The sequence below is a fragment of the Nycticebus coucang genome, chromosome 12 (assembly GCF_027406575.1).
Source record: "Nycticebus coucang isolate mNycCou1 chromosome 12, mNycCou1.pri, whole genome shotgun sequence".
NCBI lineage: Eukaryota > Metazoa > Chordata > Mammalia > Primates > Lorisidae > Nycticebus > Nycticebus coucang.
In genome coordinates this window covers 99,189,765-99,206,230 of record NC_069791.1, presented here as the reverse complement: position 1 = coordinate 99,206,230, position 16,466 = coordinate 99,189,765, and the positions used below count along the sequence as shown (strand labels likewise).

Below are 16,466 nucleotides of genomic sequence, written 5' to 3'. Positions count from 1 at the left end.
AAAAATAATTTAACAAACCAAAGCTCACAACTGGCCTGGGATGGTGACTCATACCTGTAATCCCAGCACTCTGGGAGGCCAAGGCAAGTGGATCCCTTGAGCTCAGGAGTTCCAGACTAGCCTGAGCAAGGGCAAGACCCCGTCTCTACTAAAAATAGAAAAAGTAGCTAGGTGTTGTGGTGGGTACCCTGTATGTAGTCCCAGCTACTTGGAAGGCCAAGACAGAAAGATCAAACTCAGGAAGTTGAGGTTGCTGTGAGCTAGGCTGAGGCCATGGCATTCTAGCCTGGGGCAACAGAGTGAGACACTGTCTCAAAATAAACAAATAAATAAAGCTGACAACTAAGAAAATCTGAGTATAATAATCTGAAGCCACATTACTTACCCATATATACCACTTAAATGCAAACCTTTCCTTGGGAATTCAATTCATTCAGGAAACACAATCTAGTCTGGGATCGAGTGACAGCTAATGGGCAGCAGGGACTAAGCATTTTCCCTCCTGCCCAGAGAAGTCCTGCTCCAGCCACCTCCTTCCCATTGCCCAGCGTCTGACTCCGCTCCTTACAGGAAACCTCCTCAGCCTCTAAGACTAAAAGGTCAAATGCTGAAATGAAATCTAGACTGCATGGGCACTTCCAATGAAATGAGAACCTTTCTTTCTGCGTTTCCAACCCCACCAACCCTTCCCCATCCTCCAGTGGCTGGCCTGCCACTCTCTTTCAAGAACAATCTGTACTGTGCAAGGGACCCCTGTGGTTGCTCTAGCAGCCCTGATCTGCCCTCTCCTCCTCTATCCTTCAACCTCAGTGTGTACTGTGTTGCTCTGTCCCTGCAGACCAACATTTGTATATTCCCCCCACGAACAGAACAACATCTGCCTAGGCAAGGTGCTAACTTTTCAAGAGCAGCCAAGGGACCTGACAGAATGTCACACAGAGTTCCTTAAGATGCCTTGGATTCTGTTGACCCAGTAGTTCTCAAACACAAAGGTATGACCTTTGTAATAGAGATAACTGTTCTAGTAACTGTAACATTAACTGTTCTAGTAACCCATACAAAGGTATGACCATAGTAATATGGATAACTGTTTAGTAATCCTAATAGGTGATCTTGTAAGAAAATTGCTGGATTAATGTGGTCAGACTTTTCTTTCTATTTGAAGTTACTCTCTCCTTAAAATAGGAGAAAAAACAAAAAAACGCTTGCCATATACATAGATGTCACTGAGACACACAGCTCTAGCAGGTTTGCAACTACATAAGAGACCCAGCTTATCTCTAACCAAGTATACACAGCTGACACCCCAAACAGCACAGAAACAGATGTTCTCCCCTCCTGGGCTCCTTATCTACAAATTCTGAGTAAGCAGTTTCTTGCTAGGGACAATAATGGCCAACTGAGACAGAGAGCCTTTATCCCAGTGTTAATGGCTAACTCCAGAGGAGAACTGCACATCATCACCATGCAGAAACATCTATTTCATCAAACATGCCATTCTTCCAAACAGCCAAGCAGTCAGCAATTTAGAGTTTAGTTACCAGAGATAGGATGCAGGATATGCAGCCTAGTATTTTGCCTTCTCTTCACCAACTCCAAACACCTAAACACAAGCTGCAGACAGGCCAGAGCCCCAGGCAGCACTGATATTGAGGCCTCTCAGCCCACGGCCAGCACAGGTGCACATGACTAACTGCTAGGAGATGCCGCCATCATTTCCCTCAACATGTGTTCCTACTATATCTATCTGTACCTACTCTTCCTACCAGTTTTAACCTCCTTTTTTGTTTTTTGGAAACAGAGTCATTTTGTTGCCCTCGGTAGGGTGCCGTGGCATTATAGCTCACAACAACCTCAAACTCTTGGGCTCAAGCGATTCTCTTGCCTCAGCCTCCCAAATAGCTGGGACTACAGGCACACGCCACATCACCTGGCTTTTTTAGAGATGAGGGCTTGCTCTGGCTCAGGCTGGTCTAGAACCTATGAACTCAGGCAATCCACACGCCTCCGCCTCCCAGAGTGCTAGGATTATAGGCGTGAGCCACCATGCCTGGCCCAGTTTCTACCTTCTTTTTCTTTTTTAGAGACACAGTCTCACTTTGTTGCCCTCGGTAGAGTGCTGTAGCATCACAGGTCACAGCAACCTCCAGCTCTTGGGCATAGGTGATTCTCTTGTCTCAGCCTCCCGAGTAGGCACACTACAGGTGCCTGCCACAATGCCCAGCTTTTTTTTTTTTTTTTTTTTGCAGTTTTGGCCGGGGCTAGGTTTGAACCTGCCACCTTTGGCATATGTGGCCAGCGCCCCACTCCTTTGAGCCACAGGCGCCACGCTGCCCTGCTATTTTTATTTTTTTGTTGTTGCAGTTTGGCTGGGGCCGAGTTAGAACCCGCCACCCTCAATATATGGGGCCAGGACCCTACACACTGAGCCACAGGTGCCGCCCAGTTTCTACCTCATTAAGCTTCCTTTAGGAGGGGTGAATCTGTAGCTGGATGGGAAACAAATTGAATTCATGAACTTCCTGAAACACCTGTCTTCCGAGTTCTGCCCTATAAGAAAGTCCATTCTTGGCTCAGCGCCTGTAGCTCAAGCAGATAGGGCGCCAGCCACATACACCGAAGCTGGTGGGTTCAAATCCAGCCCGGGCCTGCCAAACAACAATGACAACTACAACCAAAAAATAGCCGGGCATTGTGGGGGCACCTTTAGTCCCCGCTACTTGGGAGGCTGAGGCAAGAGAACCGCTTAAGCCTAAGAGTTTGAGGTTGCTACGAGCTGTGACGCCACAGCACCCTACCAAAGGCAATATACTAGCACTCTGTCTCTTCCCCCACCAAAAAGGACATCATTAAGCATTATTTAGATCAAAAGACCTTCTTTGGAGAATAAAACGCATTCACAAGTAAAATCTATATTTAGATGATTTAGATACATATTTTTAAAACTATATGTCTGATAATAACTATGTATACAATCAGTAGAAAACTATAATTTTGACCAAAAAACCTCATGAAAGAAAAACACCACACTGTAGGAAGAAAAAAATGAGTTAACAATGGAAAAAGCAAGAAGCAAATGCCATGAGTTTCTGTGATTGTGCTCTGAGGAAACAGTGTATTCTTCAGTTTAGCACAAGTCCCAACTGGGAGGGAAACATGTACAACAGCCAAGTGTTCACCCTCAAGGAAGGGCTCCCTGTAATAATGACATGACCCGGAAATGAGCAGCTATCAAGTTTCTTGCCTTGCTAGTGCATCAGCTCCCCCAGGGTCTGGCTGCTAGGGCTCCAAATCAAACCTTCTTAGCACATGTCAAGCAAAGCCAACACTCAGCAATTCTCCCCCAAACTGGTTCATCCCTGTCATTTCCTGAAGGGCAGTCCAGACACCACTTCGTGCTAGCCAGTGTCAGTCCATACTGGATCTAAAGGATCTGACAGGGGCCTTACCCTGTCTGTGGGCTCTCACTCACTGAACACTGTGCCTGTGTACACAGCAGAAAACCTTGAGACAAGAGGGGGCTGCTCTGATCTTGAGTGCTAGGATCCCCAGGACCACTGGCTGCACAAACATCTTGGGGGCACGGCTGTCCATCCATAGACACAACAGGACACCTTAAAAATTAGAGGTAAGTCAAGGCCTGAAAGCCTTCTTGGACCTTGCCCAAGCACCAAAGGTCCCTACATCAGGAAGGAAATGGAGCTTCAGGTCAGAAAAGGTACTAGGATCTAATCTTCAGATTTCAGGGGAAAACTTCTCCTGTTGGGAAAACAACTGCCTTGGGGTGACTGCCTTGGCATGGTGCTTCTCAGATAAGGCTCTCCTACATGTTAGAACTCAGAGCCTGGCCACATGAGGGCAGTGGTCCTAGCAGACCTTATCCATCATGCCAGCAGGACCAATGTAAAGAACCTCAGCTCAGAACACTGTATGTTAATCCAGATTTAATCCAACATTTGATAGTCAAAATGTCCAGGAAGGAACCAGACACAGTGGCAAGCACCTGTAATTCCGGCTATTTGGAAGGATCACCTGAGGCCAGGAGTTTGAGTTTGAGGTTGCTGTGAGCTATGACACCACGGCATAGAAAAAAAAAGAAATTAGTACATTCTGATGAAATATAAACAAAGGGAGAACAAAACTCCCCACTTGATAGAGGGGGGCTGCACACAGTGACTTTCTCCCCAAGAGTACAGTATGGAGCACCAGGCACGGTGGCTCACACCTGTAATCCCAGCACTCTGGGAAGCCGAGGCAAATGGATTGCTTGAGCTCAGGAGTTCAAGATCAGCCTGAGCAAGAGCAAGACCCTCATCTCTAAAAATAGCCAGTCACTATGGCAGGTGCCTGAGTCACAGCTACTCGGGAGGCTGAGTAAAGAGACTTGCTTGAGCCCAAGAGTTTGACGTTGCTATGAGCTAAGCACTCTACTGAGGTTGACAAACTAAGACTCTGTCTCAAAAAAAAAGAGAGAGAGAGAGTATGATATGCAAAGGCAGAGATGGGAGATAACTTCACATTGGAGAAATCTGACAAACACACCTCAGCCAGGTGATCAAGGCCAACATCAACAGTAATACAGCATTTTGATAGCAGGGAACCCTATTATGTGATGAAAGGACACTTTACCTCTGTGTTCTTCCTCCCCCCACATCCATAACCCCAGTCTAATCATAAGAAAAAAAAAATCTCCACTGAGGTACATCCTGCACCGCACGTGGCAGCACACCTCACAACTGTCAAGGTCATCAGAAAAGCCAGAGAAACTGGCACAGCCCAGAGGAGCCTAAAGTGACATGACAACTAAACGTCATGTGGGATCCTGGATGGGTCCTGAGACAGAAGGACAGGAGGTAAAAACTAAAGTTTGAATAAATAAATTATAGACTTTAATTTACTATGTATCGACACTGGTCCATTACTTGTAACAAATATACAGCACTAATTTAAGATATTAGGAATAGAGGAAAATGGGTACCAGGTATTTGGCAACTCTTTACATTATCTTTACACAGTTGTTTCTTATCATAAATCTAAAATTGCTGTAAAAAATAACGTCTACTGAAAAATATGTATTACAAACCACACTCTACATCATCTCCTAAGCAGTACTCTTGCCATGGACACTTTGCCTGAACCTAATGAAAAACAACAAGATAAATCCAGATTGTGAGACATTCCTACACATACAAGATGATGAGCCTCATAGAGTATTTCAAAATATGCCCATGTTAAAAGAAAAAGGCAAGGTAATTGTTTTGGATAAAGGAAAATACAAATGCAAGTAGGTAATTCCTTTTTTTTTTTTTTTTCATTTTTTTTGAGACAGAGCCTCAAACTATTGCCCTAGGTAGAGTGCCGTAGCATCACAGCTCACAGCAACCTCCAATTCCTGGGCTTAAGCGATTCTCTTGCCTCAGCCTCCCAAGTAACTGGGACTACAGGCGCCTGCCACAACGCCCGGCCATTTTTTGGTTGTAGTTGTCATTGTTTGGCAGGCCCAGGCTGGATTCAAACCTGCCAGCTCTGGTGTATGTGGCTGGCGCCCTAGCCACTTGAGCTACAGGCGCCACCCTTTTTTTTTTTTGAGACAAAATCTCACTATGTCACCATGGGTAGAGAGCCATGATGTCTCTTGACTAGATCCTAGCTACTAAAAAAAGGCAACTATAAGCAGTGGCTCACACCTGTAATCCTAGCACTCTGAGAGACTGAAGCCGGAAGATCCCTTGAGCTCAGAAGTTCGAGACCAGTCTGAGTAAGAGCAAGACCCCGTCTCTAAAAAGCAAAAAAGCCGGGCGTGGTAGCTCACGCCTGTAATCCTAGCACTCTGGGAGGCCGAGGAGGGTGGACTGCCTGAGCTCACAGGTTCAAGACCAGTCTGAGCCTGAGAAAAACCTCATCTCTAAAAATAGCCAGGTGTTGTGGCAGGTTCCTATAGTCCCAGCTACTTGGGAGGCTGAGGCAAGAAAATCGCTTGAGCCAAGAGTTCGAGGTTGCTGTGAGCTATGACACCAAGGCACACTACTGAGGGTGACAAAGTGAGACTCTGCCTCAAAAAAAAAAAGAGAGAAAGAGAGAGATTAGCTAGGCATGGTGGCAGATGTCTGTATTCCCAACTACTCAGGAGGCTGAGGCAGAAGAATCACTTGAGCCCAGGAATTTGAGGTTGCTGTTAGCCAATGCCCCAGTACTACTCTATCCAGAGTGAGAGTGAGACTCTTGTCTCAAAAAAAAAAAAAAAGAGGGCTTTGGGAACCACAGGGAAAGCTGCATGTGGCCTGTGTACTAGATAATTCAGGGTCAATGCTATCTCTGGGGTAGTGATGAAGATAAGGATGTACAGAGGGATGAAGATGAGGATATACAGATGGTGCTTGGGCTCAGAAGGCACCTGGGGAAGGGTTCTGGGGTAAACATGTTATATGCTATCATGTCTGTGGCTTCCTTTCAAATAATAAAAAAGAAAAGAATAAAATAGGCCAGGCAAGGTGGTTCACACTTGTAATACCAGCATTTGGGGGGGCCTAGGCAATAGATTATTTGAGCTCATGAATTCGAGACCAGCCCGAGTAAGAGCAAGCCTCCGTCTCTTAAAAAAAAAAAATAGTCCCAACCATTCAGGAGGCTGAGGCAAGAGGATCACCTGAGCCTAGGAGTTTGAAGTTGCTATGTGCTACGATGCCATGGCACTTTACCAAGGGTGACAAAGTGAGACTCTGCCTTAAAAAAAAAAAAGTTGTTGGGCGGCACCTGTGGCTCAGTGAGTAGGGCGCCGGCCCCATATACCGAGGGTGGTGGGTTCAAACCCAGCCCCGGCCGAACTGCAACAAAAAAATAGCTGGGCGTTGTGGCGGGTGCCTGTAGTTCCAGCTGCTCGGGAGGCTGAGGCAAGAGAATCACATAAGCCCAAGAGCTGGAGGTTGCTGTGAGCCGTCTGACGCCACGGCACTCTACCGAGGGCAGTAAAGTGAAACTCTGTCTCTACAAAAAAAAAAGAAAGAAAAAAAAATTGTTTTTGCAGGTGGGGGAGCATACACAAGCAAATATCAGAAAAGTTAACAACTGGTAGAATCTAGGTAAAGGGATGATGGATATTCATTGTACTGTCCTTTCAACTCTTTTTAGTTTTGAAATTTTTCCAAATAAAAATTAGGGTAGATAGGGCGGCACCTGTGGCTAGTGAGCGGGGCGCCGGCCCCATATACTGAGGGTGGCGGGTTCAAGCCCAGCCCCGGCCAAACTGCAACAAAAAAATAGCCGGACGTTGTGGCGGGCGCCTGTAGTCCCAGCTACCCAGAAGGCTGAGGCAGAAGAATCGCCTAAGCCCAGGAGTTGGAGGTTGCTGTGAGCTGTGTGACGCCATGGCACTCTACTGAGGGCAATAAAGTGAAACTCTGTCTCTACAAAAAAAAAAAAAAAAAAAAATCAGGGTAGATATATGTGAAACTTAGTAAATGTAGAATGTAAATGTCTTAACACAATAACTAAGAAAATGCCAGGAAGGCTATGTTAACCAGTGTGATGAAAATGTGTCAAACGGTCTATAAAACCAGTGTATGGTGCCCCATGATCACATTAATGTACACAGCTATGATTTAATAAAAAAAAAAAAAATTAGGGTAGAAAGGCGCACCCTCAGTTCAATAAGCTCCAGGAGGGCATGGACAAGATCAACTCATTCATCGCTGTATGGTGACTACATTGTCCTCATTCAGCCAAGTTAAAGTTGGTTTAGAAATCACCTTTTAGGCTTTTTTCTGGGCCTTAGAAAAGTTATGCTGAGCATGGTACTTTACAACCAGGTCTTTTCACTTAAAGACACTTTGTAACTACCTCTCAGGAAAACACAGTTGGCCCTGGACCAAAAGTAGATGGAAAGTACTGGGGGAAAAAAAAAGAACTGTCTGTGCTGAGCATGTTGTATACATGGACTCACTACAGCGTTCTCAACCTGTTTCTGGCTGAAAGGGCTTCAGTGTACTACCAATTCCCCCCTATTTCAGAGCTGGACTAATCTAGTAGTAAAATCTCTCACAAACCTTATTTTTTGAGTTTAAATTCCCAGAAACTAAATTGTTAATCAAAAAGTCTTTCTCTTTGAATGCACACTGGTGACTTAATCCCCACCACCCCCATCTCAGTAGTGAGTTCCAGTCCCCATCTTCAAATGCTCCCTAATGCCATTTTCATTTGGGCAAAATGGTTTCATTTTTAATTGTGGAAAAATACACAACATAAAATTTACCATTTTGGCGTGTTCGAGCCCAGGTGGGGCCTGCCAAACAACAATGACAATTACAGCCAAGGAATGGCCAGGCGTCGTGGCAGGCGCCTGTGGTCCCAGCTGCTTGGGAGGCTCAGGCGAGAATCACTTGACCCCAAGAGTTTGAGGTTGTTGTGAGCTGTGACACCATGGCACTCTACTGAGGGCAACATAAACTCTGTCTCAAAAAAAAAAAAAGAAAGAAAGAAAGAAAAGAAATAAAATTTACATTTTAATGTGTGGCATTATGTATATTCACATTGTTGTGCACCTGGCAAAGTGTTTTTAAACTATTTACTTTTTAAAACTTTTTATTGTAGCGTAATATACACACAGAAAAAAGCTACTCAATATTCCCATGGAACATTGGTCAGTGTTTTTAACCATTTGCCTTGGTTGCCATTCAGAAAGCCTTTGTCATCGGCAATAGTCAATGGTTACAGAGAAACCCTCTACCCCTCAAATACAGCCCTAAACCAAGGAAAGTCAGAACCTACACAAAGGATTCAGACATGTCTTTTATTAAGTAAAAGCAAAAATGGTTAAGACAGGCTGGTGTGTGACCAATATGCCACAAGAAGCCCAGATATAGGGTCAGCGCCGGTGGCTCCGTGGTTAGGGCACTGGCCACACACACGGGGGCTGGTGGGATCGAACATGGCCCGGGCCTGCTAAACAAAAATGACAACAACAAAAATAGCTGGGGTCCTAGCTACTCAGGAGGCTGAAGCAAAAGAATCGCGTAAGCCCAAGAGTTTGAGGTTGCTGTAAGCTGTAATGCCACAGCACTCTACCAAGGACAACATAGTGAGACTCTATCTGGAAAAAAAAAAAAAAAGCCCAGATATGATAGCCATGAAGCGAAGGCATGAAAAAGAGAGTAACAGAAGCCACCTAGAAACTTCAGGCTCAGAAAAACAAGGATAGCACAAGGCACAAAGCCTGTGTTAGAGGAGAACTGAACCATATAACAGAATCTGGTATAGACCAAAGGCCTGGAGTTGGGGGGGGTGGGGCGGCAGACTGGTCAGAAAAGTCTGTACAGCCACAGGGAGGTTCCCACAGAGGGGGAGAAGATGAGAATTGACTAGAACAAGGTTACCATTGAACGTCCTGGACACTCCCTTGGGCCATACAGGCTGCAAAGAGGCCGTGACAGGGCAGCTGAGGCAGGGCCCCTTACAGAGGAACGCAGTGACAGACCAGGAGAGGAGGAGGAGGAGCAGGAGTGCTGACCCCCGGGGACCTAGTCAGCAAAGCCTTGGGAGTCCTCCCTCACCAGAAAAGGGGGAAGCAAGAAGGACAGCAATGAGCAGAGATTGTAAGATGAGAATACAGTGTACAGAGATGCTCCCTGCAGAAGCAAATGCCTCCTTAGATGCCCTGGCCCACTGCACTACAACCCCAGGAAGCACATGACACCACACTTAGAACTGGAAAGTATAATGGCCACTGCAGGCCCTGTCCTGCCTCCCACCCCCAGCTCTCCTGGAAACACAAAGGGAGCTCAGCCTTTCTCACCACAGGCTTCCTGTGGGTCAGAGCACTTCAGAGAGGATTCTCCACAAACCCTATCAGCCTCTCTGGCAGCACTCAACGTACAGCTGTCACTGTGAGCCACAACCCCTTCCTAGTGAAATAAAATTAGTGCCAAAAGAGAAAAAACAAGTTGAAGAATGGGACTTTAACAATGAATTTATTGTAAAAACCAAGCCTTTAGCCAAATGAATTCTGACTGGCATGCTGCTGAGACACACAGCCTCTCATCAGCCACTTGCTCCACAAACACGCAGGAGACGCAAACCTACAAAATCAACTTCCAGACATATCTTCAAACCACATTTTTAAATATTTCGATTCCCATTATACTTTCCAGTCCTAAGCTGATTTGAAGCACAGATTGGGCCAGTCCCCAGGATGGAGGCTGGTACAGAAGGCACTTAACCTGGTCTGTGAAGTGAAGGTTTCTGGCCATCAAGAGCTATATGCCCCCCTTCATCAGTCCCCACAGCCAAATTCTAGATGGAAACTACACACATTTATTCTGCAGTGCCTGTGCTCAGGAGGGAGCAGCTGATGTCAGACTCGTCCATACTCTTCATATACAGAATGTGCAGTACTGTCAGTTTTAGATTCTGTGGACCTATGTATAACTCAACTATTTAAACAGAAACCAGAAGGCCTGGCACCGTGGCTCACCTGTAATCCTAGCACTCTGGGAGGCCGAGGCAGGCAGATTGGCTGACCCCAAGAGTTTGAGACCAGCCTTAGCTAAAGTGATATTCCTGTCTCTAGTCTCAGCTACTCAGGAGACTGAGGCAAAAGGATCTCTTGAGCCTAGGAGTTTGCGATTGCTGTAAGCTATGATGCCACAGCACTCTACCAAGGGCAATAAAGTGAGACTCTGTTTCAAAAAATAAAATAAAACAAAAATAAAGAGAAATCAGAAACACAATTAGTTGCTCTGATAAGGGATTTAAAGCCCCTAAAAGCCAATCCTTTATCATGAAATGAATATGCATTTAACTTTTTTTTGAGATAGAGCCTCACTGTGTCTCCCCTGGTAGAGTGCCATGGCATTATAGCTCACAGCAACCTCAGAATCTCGGGCTCAACCAATTCTCTTGCCTCAGCCTCCCGAGTAGCTGAGATTACAGGCACCCGCCACAACCCCCAGCTACTTTTAGAAGTGGGATCTCGCTCTGGCTTAGGCTGGTTTAGAACTTATGAACTAAGGCAATCGACCAGCCTTGGCCTCCCAGAGTACGTTTAACTCTTTGTGACTCCTTGATTGCATTCAAAACAACCTGGAATTTTTTTTTTTTTTTTTTTTTGGTAGAGATAGCGTCTCACTGTACCGCCCTCGGGTAGAGTGCCGTGGCATCACACGGCTCACAGCAACCTCTAACTCTTGGGCTTACACGATTCTCTTGCCTCAGCCTCCCGAGCAGCTGGGACTACAGGCACCCACCACAACACCCGGCTATTTTTTTGTTGTTGTTGCAGTTTGGCCGGGGCTGGGTTTGAACCCGCCACCCTCGGCATATGGGGCTGGCGCCCTACTCACTGAGCCACAGGCGCTGCCCAACAACCTGGAATTTTTTGGCGTAAACATTCCAGTTTAAATATGGGGCAAGTGAACAAAAATAGATATTGTACAACTACATAAATGCAACCAATATCAGGTACAGAATATAGATCCCAACAACCATCATGAACCCAATCATGAATGCAAACAGGCCTTATTCTTCCAAGAGAAGAGAACGCCTTGGAACACATTCCTCATTTATTTTTCTTTTTTTTATTTTATTTTCTTTTTTTTGTTGTTGCAATTTGGCCGGGGCTGGGTTTGAACCTGCCACCCTAGGTATATGGGGCCGGCGCCCTGCTCACTGAGCCACAGGCGCCACCCTCCTCATTTATTCTTTAAGAAAAACACATCCTGCCTGTGACCTACCAGCTGGAGCCTAAACATATGACCTGTTCTCAATATTCAAATAACTGGGGGTTTTTTGTTGTTTTTTTTTTTTTTTTTGAGACAGAGTCTCACTATGTCGCCCTCGGTAGAGTGCCATGTGGCAAAATGGCCTGAGGTAGTGAAGAATGCAATCCAGTTATGGAAGAACAAGCTACTGAAAAGACCTGAGCAATCCATGTCTGAAACTTAAGAGTTTCCACACTGGCACTTCCTCCCCACCAAACTGCCCTTTGAACCTGCCTTCAAAACAATTGCACTGTACACCCCCATCACCACCTGTCAGCACCCAGGCATACATGGTACACACACATATATGGCCCTTAGCCCTTGCACCTGCTGGGGGAGTCATTTCTACATCCAGTGTCCCTCAGCAACGACTGCATGCTCTCCTCACAGAACTGAAATATCACATGGAAGCCTGGCAAAGTCCATCTCCATGGAAAATGCTCTCTCCTCCAAGCACATCATTCCAAAAGGGACTGGCTGCCTGCATCCTCATTTCTGAAGCACTTCCCAGCTCATCCCACTTGCCCAACTACATCCCCCACCAGTGCTAATCACCTGCCCATGAGCACTCATGCCCAGTTCAAGGGATGAGGGCACAGGTTGAAAAGGGGGACCCACCTACTTCTTTCCCCAAAGTTGTGGTGAAGGCAGCTTACATTTGCCTTGAAGAGCTGCCCAAAGCCTCTTTTCAGGCCCCACATCTCTGCTGCTGGGTCCTCCTCATATAACACATGTCAGAAGAACAGAATCAACCTAAACTTCCACCTCTTAGGATCAGGACCTCAACTTACCAGCTCTGGACTCAGCTTGGTTCCAGCTGTCAGGACATTCCCAGGGACAGAAACATATCATACTGCTCGCTGGACCAACCACATGAGAAGAGCTCACAAGAGGGAGTGTAAAAATCAAAAGCTACATTTCTCCATGCTCTCTGCTTTTCCCACGGCTTCCTCAGAGATGCAGCCACCTTGCAAAAAAAGAACCACCCTAGAATGTGCAGAGAACCATTCGGCCTAACCCCCCAATTCTACCTTTAACAAACTATTACACATGTCTTTTTTTCCAAAGGGAGGATTCCAAGCCTCACCCATTCAGGAGCATTGGCCCTCTACAAAGGTCAACCAGAGCCTCTTCCCTAATAGCTGCTCTCAGATAGCAGGAGGCTGAAACAGGCCCCAGGGGTCACAGAGTTCAGCCATCTGCCCCCCAAAAAGGATGTACTGTTTTTCCATATGAAGACCATGCCTCCAGCATGGCATGGTCAACACCCTCAGGCCCAACCACTGGGAAAACATCCTAGGCAGTGTCACCAAGTACTTCCTCAGGCTGAGCTGCCTGGCAGATACTCCTCTCTGGGGTTCCTCACCTAAGAGGAACAGTGACACTGGGGTCGCTGCCGAATTGCCCTTTACTTAATTCATGAGGCAGGTACTTAACCTCTCTCCACCTCAGCTTCTGCCCCTATAAAATAGGAAGACCATCTACTTTGCAACATGGTGTGAAGGTACCCAGCAAAGTGCCTGCCTTCAAGCAAGTCAGCACAGTAAAAGGCACTGACAGCCTCTGGCCCACTTAGAACCAGACCAGGCTGGGCGAGTCAGACCATCACAGCCTGCATGGCACCCCCTATTGGCTGCATACCCAAACAGACCAGGGAGTTAGGAATGGAGAGGGGGCTGCTACTCCAGTGCCCAGAATGTCACCTTGAAGTCCAGACACAAACCTACTTGAAACCTGAAATTCAGTCCTCTGGTGAAAATCCAACATTGGTGCTGTCTCTGCTATTACTGACAGAAAATACAGCACACACGCACCTGCTGGACAATCTAGATGATAAAGATGCAAAAGCCTAGTTCCTCTCACTTTCTTACCTGAAACTCTATCCCCTCTTCTGTAAGTCATTTTTGCTCACTGGATTCCAATGTTTTTTCACTAAAAAGCTTCTTTGTGTAAAGAAAACCATACAGGTCAAATGTCTGTCATGTGGAAGTGCCAAGGCCGTGAGAAAATGTGTATACTTTTCCTCTTCCCACGACACTGTCAAATATACACCTTACCGTGCAAAAGCAATACTGTGTGCAAGTCCACTTTACACACTCCACCATAACCAGCCTCTGCTGAGGTTCACCAAGCAGCCTGGTTTGTGTTTTTGCACCTGAGCCCTAGGTATAGCCACATGTGTCACAACAGTCAAAAGGCATCCCTTTCCCCTTTCACCATTTTTCTCAACTGATAGGTCCTTTTCTGAGTCTTTAGGTTACTTACCACCCATCTTTATACAGCGAGGTTCTCAACTTTCAGCCCACAGATTAGCTGAAGGTTTAAGAGCCTCCTAAAGTAGTTACAAAATTCAGTGTAGCTGTATGCTTTTCTCAGAAGGCCCAGACCTTTCCTCAGATTCTCAAAGGGGCTCATAGCCCTCCCCGGAAAAAAGATTAAGAAAACTGTGCCACAGACCCACATTGTGGAAAATAAGAAGTAAATTTCTTAAGTCTTCCTTCATTTAAGGCATCACATACAAGGTATAAATTCTTAAACCATCATCCCAAACTCCAGAACTCAATGGGGTGAAAACATAAAAATGCTAGGGATACTTTTAGCAACAGCGAAAAAACATACATCAGTAATACTTTTAGCAAAACATTCAACCCAGCAAGTGGTTTGTTTTAGTCTTTTCCCCTAAAATCCCTCCTACCTGTCAACCTAACTTTCCTGAGTAACGCTTTCAAGCCCGCCCTCCCAGGGGCTTCCCACAAAACTGACCAGAGCCACAAGGAAGGAAAAGCACCCAAATGCCCAATCGCCGGGCGGTGAAAGGAGTTTACCAGACCACGCTAATAAAGTACTTGAAAACGGGGCCCAAAAGCATCAGGCGCTTTCAGCGAAAACTCGCACCTTCTGCTTCTCTTGCAGGCAGAGGCACCAGGATCCGGTTCCAGGTGAAGGCCCAGGGCGGTTCCTCCGCAGATATAACCGAAAAGTAACCTCGGAGGCTCGGCCCCAGCCTGCGCCGAGCAGAAAACAAACTTTCCAGGCACTTCCACCCCGCCTGGCTGGGTGACACCACCCTGGCGGCCCCCCCGCCCGCAGCGCGTCTGTCAGAGCCCCGGGCCGAACAGACAACCGCCGCAGCCCGGGTCTGGGCTCCCCGCGGTAGCCGAGCGAAGGCTCCGGCCTGCGCCCGCAGTCTACGGCAGGGCCGCACGGTAACAGGTGAGGCGCCGCCTGGCCCTCGGGACGCCGAGCCGCCCCGTCTCCCCGGACCTGGGAGAACGCCGCACCCAGCCTGCCACCGCGCACTCACCAGCTGGCTGGTAGTCCTGGCCATGGGCCCCGAATCGGCGCGGGTGCCTCCCCCGCAGCGCTGCGAAGCTCAGCGCCTCCTCAGCGTCTTCCTCCCCGCAGCAGAGCCCCAGCAATGGCCGCCTTCATCCTGCGCCCGCCCCGCCGCCAGCCACCCGCCACCCGCCACCCGCCGCCCTCGGCGCAGCCCCGCCCCCGCTCGACGTTGGGCAGGACTTCCGCTACGTGGCCGCCACTGTCCGCGTCCATTGGCCACGCCCGTAGTCGCTCCGCCGCGGCCCCGAGCTGCATTTCCGGGTTGGAACCCACCGGGCGGGAGCGACCCGGCCCTCCGGGAAGGGGGACCCCGCGCGAGCCAATCCCAGGGCCCGCGGGGCGGGGCCGGGCGGGGCCGGGGCGAGCTGTCATCCCGGGCTGGCATACGGGGAAACTGAGGATTAGAGGGGTCGCCAAGGTCACGCCCGCTGCAGGGACTGGGCTGGGCTCGGACCCGAGGCCTGGCCGCCAGAGCCAGCCCTGTGAAAACGCCAGGACACGCAGCATTACTAGTTTCACAGCTAACAAGCGTTCGCGGAAGGAAATTTCGGCTATAAAGTCACATTTATAGGGCAGAAAACAAGACCGTCCTATCACTGTTTCACTGTTCATAGTCCCGGAGACATTCTGAGAACTTTTATCTTTGTTTATAAATGTTTGTGTGGGTTATTTTTTTCTCCTTGTTGTATTAAATGTTCATGTTGGTAATGGAGGTTTTAAATTGTTATAATATACACATAAAAGCCGGGCGTGGTGACTCATGCCTGTAATCCTGGCACTCTGGGAGGCCGAGGCGAGTGGATTGCCTGAGCTCACAGATTCGAGACCAGCCTGAGCAAGAGCGAGACACACACACACACACACACACACACACACACACACACACACACACACACACACACACACACACACCGTCTCTAAACACACACACACACACACACACCCCGTCTCTAAAAATAGCCAGGTGTTGTGGCGGGCACCTGTAGTCCCAGCTACTCGGAAGCTGAAGCAAGAGAATCGCTGGAGCCCAGTAGTTTGAGGTTACTGTGAGCTATTGCCAGGGCATTTTACCCAGGGCGACAAAGTGAAACTCTGTCTCAAAAAAAAAAAAAAAAAAAACACATAAAATTTACCATCTTAGGCTCAGTGCCCGTAGCTCAGTGGTTAGGGCAACAGCCACATACACCGGGGCTGGTAGGTTCGAACCCGGCCCCAGCCTGCTAAACAACAATGGCCACTGCAACAAACAATAGCCAGGCGTTGTGGCTGGCGCCTGTAGTCCCAGCTACTTGGGAGGCTGAGGCAAGAGAATCGCTTAAGCCCAAGAGTTGGAGGTTGCTGTGAGCTGTGACATCACAGTACTGTACTGAGGGCAGT

General features: G+C 47.7%; 1 protein-coding gene across 1 annotated transcript in view; it reads right to left on the bottom strand.

Annotated features, from left to right (window-relative positions):
• PDPK1 (3-phosphoinositide dependent protein kinase 1) overlaps positions 1–15,224 on the bottom strand; it is an 87,159-nt gene extending 71,935 nt beyond the window's left edge. The window contains exon 1 of the mRNA XM_053555356.1: positions 15,055–15,224. Coding sequence (XP_053411331.1) covers positions 15,055–15,078 — 24 coding nt within the window. The 5' untranslated portion in view covers positions 15,079–15,224. The remainder of the gene's footprint in view (positions 1–15,054) is intronic.
• Positions 15,225–16,466: the final 1,242 nt, after the last annotated feature.